The sequence below is a fragment of the Glycine max genome, chromosome 16, assembly GCF_000004515.6.
Source record: "Glycine max cultivar Williams 82 chromosome 16, Glycine_max_v4.0, whole genome shotgun sequence".
NCBI classification, from domain to species: domain Eukaryota; kingdom Viridiplantae; phylum Streptophyta; class Magnoliopsida; order Fabales; family Fabaceae; genus Glycine; species Glycine max.
In genome coordinates, this window is record NC_038252.2 from 27246721 (window position 1) to 27259585 (window position 12865).

General features: G+C 28.9%; 1 protein-coding gene across 2 annotated transcripts; it reads left to right on the top strand.

Annotated features, from left to right (window-relative positions):
• The first annotated feature begins 9861 nt into the window (after nt 1-9861).
• On the top strand, nt 9862-12836 carry LOC100791383 (NEP1-interacting protein 2). Of its 2 annotated transcripts, none has more exons than XM_006599237.4 (6): nt 9862-10069; nt 10612-11008; nt 11408-11586; nt 11749-11832; nt 11939-12106; nt 12701-12836. In XM_006599237.4, exons 2-6 carry the CDS (start codon nt 10867-10869, stop codon nt 12770-12772), a joined length of 645 nt encoding a protein of 214 aa, XP_006599300.2. In that variant the 5' UTR covers nt 9862-10069; nt 10612-10866; the 3' UTR covers nt 12773-12836. The 2 variants fall into 2 exon arrangements, with proteins under 2 accessions (XP_006599300.2, XP_040866388.1); XM_041010454.1 differs by having other exon boundaries at nt 10646-11008.
• The last annotated feature ends 29 nt before the right edge of the window (nt 12837-12865 follow it).

Here is a 12865-nt window from a genome sequence, read left to right on the forward strand (position 1 = left end):
CCAACCAAAGAACTGTTAAACCCAGGAAAAAACCTTGAGCCTTTGGGTTTTCCTCAGTGAGAGAAACCAACAAGCAAACCAAGCAACAACCTTTCAATTTTTTGACCAAAACAATAGGAGAGTGATGGATTCCCTCATTCCCGTCCAGCATTTGGAGAACAATAGCACAAAAGCATTATCTTGGATTACAGTGGAATAAGAGAGAATGAAGAAAGGGTAGGAAAAAAAAGAAAGAGAATGAGAATGGGAAACGGTGGAGAGAGAATGAAGAACAAGTAGGAAAAAAAAGAAAGAGAATGAGAGAGAGAATGAGAATGGGAAACGGTGGAGAGAGAATGTGTGTTTGTAAAATAAAAAAACGTAAAAAAAGAGGACAGATGAAAACGCAGCATTTTTACCTTCACTGTAGCATGATGTGACATTTTTGGGCGTGCGTGAACGACATCACGACATGTGGCCACTCAGGGCCTTGTTTGTATAATGATAGATGATTGCTCAAATTCAACAAGTCTGATTGGTTCCAATTAGATTATTGATCTATTGACTTTATTGGTTCAATTTAACAGAAGCCAAAAACATTGGTTGTGAGAAAAGGTTTGCACATCAAAACCATGCAATTCCAAATATGTTGAATCATTTTAGCATTAATGGGAACAAATCAAAAATAGATGGAAGAACAAAACAAAACAAAAGAAAAGAAACATGAAAAATCAACATTTTCAGAAGAAGAAAAATAATAAAAGATCTGGAGTCTGATGTGATATTCATTCCACTTTGCAATTGTTATATAATAGCTATCAAATAAAAATGTCATGACCATGTTACCTTGCATTAGCAAAAGGGTATGTATGGGTATCATCGTGTAGATCCAAAAACTGAAAGCCAAAGGAAATCCTTCCCGTAATTCTACTTTTCTTTCTAAGAAAATTAAAAGAAAAAAAAGATAAATATGAAACCTACACTCATGAAGATACTAACAATACTAAAAAGCAACACATTTCAGAGAAGAAAAACTACCAAAATCCAACACAGAATACGAATGTAAGGCAGAGAGAAAAGGAAAGAAAAAAGGGAAATACCACAAGATGCTTCGATTAAGAGAACATGAGGCTTTGACCTTGACGCCGACGAAGATAACTAAGAACAAAAGGGAGGAAAGAGGATTGATAATGAACTTTTTAGGCGCCGATGAAATGTGAATTAGTGAGTGCTAGAGTGAGAGAGGTAGAGAGAATATTACAACAACTGAGGAGGCTCGATGCATAGAGTTTTAGGTTTTAGGAATTAGGTTTTTAATATTTTAATACATTATGTATATGTAGGGCTTTTTTTTTATACTTTTTTATGTTATTTATTAAGTGGCAGGGTGGGTTTGGGATCAGGGTCGGGGTCGGGGCGTACATCGGTAATCCCATACCCGCCCCAGCCCCCACTTTTGGTTATCAGGGAAAACCAATCTAGTAAACTTAGTTTTTTCCTTTCAAAGTTGGGACAGGTTCGGTTCTATCCCCTCGAGGCTAGGTTCTAGGTTCTGCTGTCATGCCTAATTTTAATTCCACTTATTTTTTTTCATAAATGTTTTCTCCCTTATAATTATCTCATTTAATATTTTTATCCAATTTCCCTCATATAATGGCAACTTTTTGGCAGAATATCTAAATCTTCTTCCTCTCTTTTTCCAATGTTTTATCTAGTGTGTTTTTAACGTGCCTCATGGTTTCTATAACCACTTGAATTTGAATTATGCCTCTCTCTATATATATATATGAATAAGGGAATGGTAAAAATGTTTTCCCCAAAATAGCTTCCTTTTTCCTTTCATTTGACTCTTCAGTATAATGATGAGAAGCTAAAGGTATTGTTGGGCTGACATAAGTATTTTCTCTAATCTATTTTGCTAATCTTTTTTTTCTTCCTTTTTACAACTTTAACGTTTTCTCCAAATGTCAAAGTTTTCACAATCGGTCTTTTGATATACCATTATGAAAACCTATTTTTTTTTTCTCCAAATGTCTATTCACAAATGATTCTGCCTTGCAACCTTCATTATTCTTCCTCCCAGCAGTGTTAATGACATCTGTGAAAAAAAAATATTTTATTTTTTATGGCAATAAAGTTCCCCCAAAATAGCTTCCTCGTTCGTTCTCTATTTGGTTGATTATGGGAATTTTAAAATCCCATTTTTCAATAGCATGTAACCATCAGTGTATATTCTTATATCTTTTAAAGGGAACATGATTGAACTTCAAGATTTTGTTATTAAACTCTCTGAACAAGCATTTAATGATTTTGCAGTTTACTATAATATCTTTTTGTTATTGGGTTTTTTTTGCAGCAAAATCAATTCACATAATAGTAAGGTATGTTAAAAAAATTATGATATGCTTATCTATTTTAATGTTAATTTGTTTAAAAGTAGATTCTGATATGTTTATATCTTATAGGGTTTGTTTATAAATTAGATTTTGATATGTTAATCTTTTGTCTTTATATGGTTATCTCAATCTAATTGGTATTAGAGTATATGAATTATATTTGAATTTTTGATATGCTTATCTATTTTAAGGTTTGCTTGAAAAATATATTTTCATATGCTTATCATCATATAAGGTTTGTTTAAAATTAGATTATGATATGGTTATAAGTTATCATTATCTGGTTATCTTACCAGTTTCATTTGTGAAGCCAGAAAATATCCTCAAGCGGGAAAGCTGGGCCCTAACTAGGAAACATATAAACCCTATCTCACCTTCCACCACACATAGATAAGTCTCACATCAATTATAGCAAAAAAAAATGCTCTGTTGTAGTTAATTAGTTGACTCTAAATAGCGATCCCATCATGACCATCGCCTCATCCCGATTCATAGTTGCATATAAATACGGGTTCCTAACTATGGAAAGGTATAGTAGACATAACACACCATCTAGTATAGGGATAACAATGTAGCGGGACAAACACAAGTCATAGTCATCCGCTACCTGCCCCAGTGAATAAAGCCTTGTGCCCTTTCTATTACCCATGCGAGTACCCATTAAATGGGTACTTGTGGTTTTTTTTTAATATATATGGATATTTAAAAAAAATAAAAGTACTTTATTATATTTTTATTTGTTCTAATATTTCCTTTTATTATTTATAACTAAAATAATTAAAATATTCTATAGAATTAAAAATATCCACGGATAATTCTTAAGAAATAAAAAATTTATTTGGTGAGCTCCAAAAAAATTTGTCTAAAAAATACTCTCTAATGTATAAACTCAAGTAAAAATATACTAAAATATAAGTCTAAATAAAATTATACTCAAAACATAAGTACAAATAAAAATATATAAGTATTTCAATGTTAATTTCTATAAAAAAAATTATTAAAATGGATAACAGGTACTTGCAGGTAGAGGTACCATACCATGGTATCTGTACTCGCCCCGTTAACTAACGGGTAGTGAAAATACTCATACTTATTACCCACAAATACCCGTTAAAGATTCTCATTTTCTACCAGTTGCATATCTTACCTGCGGATATCCACGGGAGCATATTTTTTTGCAATCCCTATCGAGTTGGTGTCTTTATGTTATAGCTTAACAAATGCAAAACTATTAATTTATTTATTATGTCATACTGTGTACATGTTAGAGAAGCCAACCTTGACCCATCAACATATACCTTAGAGCATCTATACTAGTTAGTATGTCCATAATCCTTGTAGCATTATTGATAGGCTTCAATGGTGGCATATTTCGTCCTTTCCAAAGTCATGGTGCAATATGATTTGCATATAGGATGTCAACGCATAGTGATCTGCATGACCTCTTTTATAATGGGTCTAGTACTCCATTGATTATGCTCTATCCGACTGCATCATCCTATGAATCTAGAACCTTGTCAACCTTAACCACAACAACAACAATGAAATCAACAAGAAGTGACTTGTCATCCTAAGCCAATACAGACATATATCTCCATTAAAGATTTTATAAACTTATTTCAAAAAAATATTATTTTAATAAAATACTTGTATACTAATTCTTAGGTTAAAATAAAATATAGGTCCTCATATTTCCCTTACTATATCATATATATTTATAAGTTTAAAATATAAAATAAGTTTTAGCATTTTCGACAACTATTTCAAAATTTGTTAAGAATGAAATAGCGATTGAATGCTCGTTATGCAACAAAAAAGTGTTATTATCAAGTGACGCAAACTATTTGGTCACTGGTTTGTACATAATTAATGTCAGGGACAAACCAAAGTTGATCCTTAAGTCAAATAAAACATTGGCCACAAAATCAGTCGCTATAATTTCTTTAAATTTGATTGAAATTTAAATCACCTTGCGACCGAAATAGTGATCTGCCACCCACTTTTCAGTTGCAAATATGGTCGCTGTCTATGACGAAAATTTCTATTGTTTGTCACCAAGATTATTCAGCTAATGTCAGTAGCTAATCATCATTTTTCTAATAGTGATATAAATCTCAAATTTAATTGATAATCATGTAACAACTTCCTTTGGCCCCGAATGTTATCTTTAAAATGTAGGAGTGGGTTATGCAAACGGTTTCCTATTGTTTTTACTTGGTTAAAACACTTATTTTCTTTACAATAGCTTAAATATTTGAGTTTCCATTAATTAACAACTTTAGAGGAAAAATATAATTTTTTTCACATTCTAGAAAAATCCCTTTGAGGTCACCAGTTGAATTCACGTGCATCAGCTAAAAGGTTTCCTCAACGAATGAGTTTCGTGTCTGATATGTCCCTTAGTTACCTAGCTTCTTAATTGAAGGCTCTCTAGCCAAACAATTAGCTTTCAAACTCATCTCAACTCATTCTGCTTCAACTATTATGCCTCAATAGTCATTTCTCAACTACTAGTAACTTAATTATTACTGTTACATTTATCTTAACGTTTTTTTTTGTGTTAATAGAAAAACAATAAAATTTCTCTACTGTTTCACGTATTTTTGCTACAAAATATGAAAAAAATAACGAAATTAAAAGAGGTATAATGAAAATACTTTTAGCAACATTATAATACGTACATTTTTGGGCTTTTTACCAAATGGGGACAATTTTTTTTCTTTTTTTCATTTGAGGTTGATTTTAAATTATTACTGAAAATGGAATAAGTCGTAACAGGTGTTATCACTTCTGTGTTAGAAGTCATAACATCTGTTGTGACCTTTTTTTTTATATACTTTTCTGAATTAAAGTCATAAATTTTTTTATCACATCAGTTTAATTTTTTTATTTACGATTTCAAAGTCATATTTGTTTTTTTATCTTACAACTTTAAAGTTGTAAGTTTAATTTTTTTTTTATATTTTATAACTTTGAAGTTGTATTTTTTTTATGTTTAATGTTTTTTATAAGGTTGTATTTTCTTTTGTTTAGCTTTCGATTTTTTTTAAAAATTAAATAATTTTATTCATTTAATTATTAAATAAATATTTTTAATTTTACTTGTTATTAGTTTTATTTAATATCTTGCATATATTTTGTTATATGATTTTATATAATATGTTATATGTTTTTTTAATAATATTTTATTTAATATATTTTGTATATTTAAAATTTAAATAATTTTTCAATAATTTTATTGAATTTGATTTGTTTTGTAAATGAAATAAATAATATAAAATACTTAAATTTTAAAAAAATAAAATTTAAAACACGTTAATTTAAAAATTCAAGACATTTAAATGAAAATTATATCTTTTTTTTAAAATAATCTTAATAATTATTCATACATATAAGTAGACAACTAATATAGTTTTTATTTTTTATATTTATCATTAATTTGTATTGTTCATTTTATATTAATATATTATTTTGTTTTTAACTTAACAACTACTTTTATTACTGAATTATTAGATGTTGTTAATAGTAAAAAAAATTATACAAAATAAATAGTATTATTTCATAAATTATAAGTTAATATTAGTAACAAAATATTTTAATATTTTTTAAAAATTTAAGTATTTAAAATAAAATAAATATTAAAAATATATATATTAAATAACATTATGTTAGTTTTTTATTTCATTTAAAAAATCAAATTCAATAACATTATTAAAAAATTAAATAATTTTTAAATATATTAAATAAAAAATATTCAAAAACTATATAAAATATTAAATAAAAATATATAAAAAATTTATATAAAACCATATAAAAATATGATATTAAATAAAACTAATAACAACTAAAAATAAAAATATTTATTTAATAATTAAATAAATAAAATTATTTATAATTTTAAAAAAATGAAAAGAAAATAACTAAATAAAAGAATTCTAAAACAAAAAAACTTGAAACCTAAAAAAAACGACTTCATAGTCGTATAATATATAAAAAAAATTAAACTTATGACTTCAAAGTCATAAGATAAAAAAAACATATACCGTTATAAAATCATAAATAAAAAATTAAAATAAAATCATAAAAATTTTTAGGCAAAATTATATTTTTGGTCCCCCAGTTTATTTTCAGTTTCGAATTTGGTTCCCCAATAATTTAATTCATGAATTTGGTCATCCTATTTTGTAAAATCGTGCAATGTAGGTCCCCCAGGTCACAATTCAACGTTGAAGGTTAACAAGTGATGTTGACTGCCAGATGTTACGTTCTTATTGGATGATGATTGTCACGTGTTATATTTTGATTGGTCAATAAAAACAACAATGCATTTCATCTTTCATGGAGTTGACATCCAATCAAAACATGACACATGACAGTCATCATCCAATAAGAATGTGACATGCGGCAGTCAACATCACTTATTAATGGTCAACGTCCAATTGTAGCCTGGGGGATCAACATTGCATGATTTTACAAAATAAGATGACCAAATTCGTGAATTAAATTACTGAGGGACCAAATCCGAAACTAGAAATAAACTGAGGGACCAAATTTGTAATTTTACCAAAATTTTACGACTTCAGTTAAGAAAGTAAAAGAATAATAATAATAAGTTGTAACAGATGTTATACCTTCTAACTCAAAAGTCTCGTAACACCTATTACAACTCATATCATTTTCTGTAGTAATTTAAAATCGATCCCCAAATGGAAAAAACAAAAATTTTTTTGCCCCCATTTGATAAAAAAAGTCATATTTTTGTTTTTGTGTTCTTGATTTAAAGGTATTTCACCTTTTTTTAAAAAAAAATTTAACCTAGATATTATAATGATTTTTCTCTAGGAACCATTATAATAGGTTTCTTTTTTATTTTCTTTTTTATCCTAAAAAAAATACCTTTAATATTGTGGATATCTATTGTAATGGTTTTGATGACAATGAGTTTATAAGCATTATATATGCTTGGACAATAATCACATTAGGCCATTTTTATTCAAAATCATTTTATTTATTAGTTACATGAGCTACTAACAAATATTAAAATATTCTAATAACCTCTAAAAGCGTGTTTATTTCAAGTCATAATTATTCTCGGGTGTGAGCTTCGGAATGTAACATTCTTATGTTTTTTGGTCTTGATTGCATGTATCTTGCAATGAAGGCAATCATGCATCATCTATTCTCAGGAATCTATGCTATACATGATTTTTCCTCTTTTATTTCCACATAAAAGGGTGAGATTTTATATTTTCATGAGAATAGAAGTCATATTCTAAAATAACTTCTCACTTTCCCTTTATTTTACTTTTTTATTCAACATTTTTATTTTTAATTGAAATAAATTTAAAAATATTTCAAGAAATGACAAGTAGTTATCAAACATCTTCTGTGTGAATAATATACCCAGTAATAATAATTTTAAGAATATCATTGATAGGAATGTAATTTGTTTGGCAAAACAAACACATCTAAATTTACTAATGCGATAACTTCAAAATTCAACATTAAACCGTAAGTATTTGTAGCATATGTTGAGACCATTTAGTGATTATCTTTAGTTAAATCTGATAATATATATATATATATATATATATATATATATATATAACTTGAAATGATTGGATCGTAGCAATCACAATTTGTCGAATCTACATGATTTCTTTTATGGCATTACAAATCAACAACTTAAACAACTATAAATTGAACTTTTGTCTTTGATGCTTTTTGCATAACACATTTTGTAATCACACCAAAACATATATTGCAAGTATTCCCTATAATATTTATAACATGAAACAAAGCAAAAGCATAAGTTTAATTGAATTCGCAAATGTCATAGTGTCATACGACACAAGTAACGTAACGATAATTGTATGTATATCAACCAAGCTATAATATTAACAAGGACTTATCATAACGTTTCTAGCTCCTTTCTACATGGGCAATAAATGTCTTGAGAAATATAATCTCCTATCATCAAATATATATATACCAGTGTGTTAAATTATCACTTTACAATTTGTACTTCTTTAATTAAAAATTATTTTAAATCTTTTTATATACCCTTCAAGTACTTATAATTATTTTTTTAGAAGAAAAGTACTTATAATTATTAGAGAATGCAAAGTTATGACAATAAATCTAGTGACATAGCTATGTAGTCAATGATCTTAAGCCCTAGGTAAGACTTATAGGAGTATGGTAAAATGTGTTAAAAAAAGTATGCTAAAAGGTTTAAATAAAAATTTGGTCACCATAAAATATTATATTTATGATTTTAGTCCTTTAAATATTTTTTTATTATTTTGCTAAGGTCCTGTATTTTTTTAATCTCTACCTTCCAATAACAATATTAATTGATAATGTAACTACAAGATTAGTAATCCAGTGATTTATTATGTTATCAAGGAGACTACTAGGAAAGTCACATGTATTTTTTGATATTAATTACTTATCAAATTGTTTAATGTTATCAATTATTATGAATAAATTAGGGATTAACAATACAATTTACCCAAAAAACTATATAAGACAGTCTCGTTAGATTCTTTGATGATGTGATATATAAGACAGTCTCGTTAGATTCTTTGATGATGTGATAAATTACTCCACTACCAACATTGTTATTATGTCATCAGGTTAATTGACCATAAAAACAACTAAAAACTATTTGGGTTAAAAAAAATATTTTAAAAAAATAAGATATTTACTAAGGACTAAATTTTTTAAGCCATGTTAAAAATATTATTAATCTTTTACTTTTCCTTTTTGTTGAATTGTTATACTTCTCTCTATATTATATTATTGACAAAAAATAGTCTCACTTCGACCATCTCTAATGAATGCAATTTAAGCAATCTATTTTGAATTCTTTATCTCTTAATAATTGACTCCCACAATGTCACATCATTAATAAGCAACTTATACACATTTTGTTTCAATAGTATAGTTTTAAAATGGAAAGAAAATATTGTTTTAATCATAAGGAATTGATGCTTATATAGAAGTAACCTGAAGCTTAATTTTAAGCAACTAACATGACACCTAAATTTTCTTTAATGATAAAAGAAATTAAGTAATGGTGTTTTAAGATAAACAATTTGTTAAGCAATAAGTATTGGAGATGCTCTTTTTAAGTATTGTTACAAAAATCATAACAGAATAAAAGAGAAACAAAAATAAAGCTACTAGGCCAACTCACAAATCACTTGCTACTATTCAAATTTCAAAATACTCTAGCTCAGCAACTCAACGTGTGGCCCGACAAGGTGGCCGAAGCCAATGAGCAGTGCAAACATCAAAGAGGCGGCCAATAAGCATAATCAATCGGTAAGATTCAAGTTCAACCATATTTTAATATGAACATTTTTAGTTCCATTTTCATTAATGATTTTTTATTAGCCGATCATGCATTTATAGAGACAATTTCCCTTCCCTGCACCGTACACTTATTTAATAAATAATTAATGAAAACGAATTCATGCGACCATTTGTATGTGGTGAGTATGCACTTGAGGCTGCTCCATCCCCATTTGTCAAAAGAAAGCTTACTTTTCTCTTTTTTTGTCACTGTCTCGTTTCCTTTTGAAAGCGAATGTGGTGTGTTGGTTTTCTTTATGGTTTAAACGAACCAACAGATTTTGGTCGCAACCTTGAGAAGAAAAGTTGGCACACACCTAGCTAGTGCAATAATGGTATGAGATTTTTTTATCGTGTGGTCCTTGACGCATAATAACAAATATGAAATATGTTTCATGTAAATATTTTATGTTTTTTTAACTACCCTAACTAGGATTTTTAAATTTTGGGTGAGACAAAAGGAATTCTGGCAAACTTTTTCAATCCTTTAAATAAGTTATGAGACTAATTCTTGATTTTTTCTTACAAATATCATATTATGGGGGATTGAACTCAAATTATTTTTTCGCATGAACTCAAATCATTTTTTATTTTACAAATTTTATGTGTATTGTCAATTGAAAAAATGATTAGAATATATTCAAAGTGGAAATTTTGTTTAAACTTGTATTCGATCATAAATTGTAATGTACTTAGGGTAAGATTGTTAAATGACTTATAAAATTTTAAATATAATAAATATTTTTACGAATAGTGTTTAAAATTCTTATCACGTACTTATAAACACAAAAAAGAAAACCTTTTTTTAGAGGAAAAAAAACCTACTAATAATAATACAACTTTATTAACCATAGTAAGTTTTTTCTTTCTTTCTTAGCAAAATGGATACTAAAATGAGTGTGCCACTGTAGCATTAAGGGACACCAGCTATAAATGCGAGTGGGTTGAAGGTAGTTTCGCTCCATGTTCTCTGGTCTTACACACTAAGTACTAATGAAATAGAAGGGATAAAGTTCGTTATCTTCTCGTGTTCTTGTAGACATTGCTGTTGTTATATTTATATATATAACTCTTCCTTAAACCCGAATCTGTGACATTGAACAAACGGCACTGGAATTTCTGAGATAACCACATGGAGTTTGTGCCAAATCAATGCCCTTTGATGGGTTCCTTTGGGAATTTCGTTGAGAGGGTCAAAAGGGTTGGTACCCTCTTCGTCTCTGCCATCATTGGGAACATATTCTCTGCGATCTTGACCTTCTGCTTTGCGTTAGGTACAACCCCCGCTCTCTTTTGCGTTGTGATTGTCAGTGTCTTGCTATGGACGAGGTTGCCTTTGAGTTTTCTGGCATTTAAAATTCTTACAGACACATACATTTTTGTTTTGTTTAATTTTGCTCTGTTTTGTGGGGAGAAAAAAGATGAGAACTTGGATGTTGGTTTGTGTTGGATTGTTCTGCAATTTGCATATGTTCTTTACATGTCTTGTCTTGTGTCCATTTTCTAAATCACCTGAAGTTTGTGTCCATTTGACATGTCTTTGCCTTGTGTCCATTTTCAAAATCATCTGAAATCAATGGTTGTTTTTCTTTTATAATTTTTGTTTTGAAATTCCAAATTGTGACAATATTTGAGACTAATAAGGTTTAATGGGTTGTTTGTTATATTTGCAGTTGGCACTTTGTTGGGTGCTATGACTGGTGCCTTGATAGGCCAAGAGACAGAGAGTGGTTTCATTCGAGGGGCTGCTATAGGTGCCATATCAGGAGCTGTTTTTTCCATTGAAGTTTTTGAATCTTCCCTTGTTCTTTGGAAATCTGACGAATCTGGAATTGGGTGTGTCTTATACTTGGTGAGTAAGTGACATGGCTTTCATTTTCAAGACCTTGTCAAAAATAGGATATATAAATTGCTACTACACAATTCTTGAGTTCTTTGCTTGGCCCCATGAGATTTTATTGTCATTTTCACTAGCAAGTTGTGTAGTCTAATCATTTTAAGTTATGTAATGCAGATTGATGTTCTTGGTAGCCTATTGAGTGGAAGACTAGTGCGTGAAAGGATAGGTCCAGCCATGTTGAGTGCTGTCCAAAGTCAGGTGTTTAGTTTATTTTATTTTGTAAATGAAGTTAGGTTACGAGACAGAAATTAGGTTATGCACTTGCATCATCTTGCTTATTATGCCTTTGCTCTTCCTCTCTCAGATGGGTGCTGTTGAAATAAGCTTTGATGAGGTACAAAACCTCTTTGACATTGGTGGCGCCAAAGGTTTATCGAGAGATTCAGTTGAAAAGATCCCAAAGATCACAATTACTAGTGACAACAATGTTGATGCTTCTGGGGAGAAAGATTCATGTTCAGTTTGCCTTCAGGTTTGTTTATGATGATACCATTTTTCTTGAAGCGTTATTAATGTTAAGTAGGTACAGATACAGAGGGGGTGGGCGGGGACATCTGTTATTATTACTGCAATGTTTAAGGCTAGTGTAAAATCTTTGGTGTTAACGGGAAAAAGGTTATTATCATTTAAAATAAAAATAGTTTAAATTTTATGTATGAATTAGTAAATATTTTTTTTGAAAATTATTATTTTTTAGAAATTAGGTATTTAAATAATTACTATTAAAGAACTAATAAGTTATTGCTCTAAGTGATATTGAATTCGATTCTTTTAAGTAAGGTCTTCAGTTACTAGTTACTGTTTTGAAAAAAATATAATTTTTAGGAAAGATTTCACTAATATTGATCGATTAAATTTTTTAATAAAGATTAATTTTAAGTAAAATTGATATATAATCCGTACCAATTCATGTGATCCAAAAAATTACAAATAGAGAAGAACCAAATTAAAATCAGCCCCCTTAATAGAAACAGTTAGCTTTTTTTTTTTTTTTGTGGTGGTAGAGGAAAGTTGCTAAGCTTCTATATTTTGATATTTATATTGTGAAGAATTTGTGCATTTCCAGGACTTTCAGCTTGGGGAGACTGGGAGAAGTTTGCCCCCTTGTGCCTCCCATATTTCACCTAACCTTGCATGATATGTGGGGTGAAGAAACAAGGGTTCCTGCCCCCTTTTTGCCGAAAGGGATCTGGGGAATTTTGTGAAATTCACAGAGCAAACCGGAAAAAAA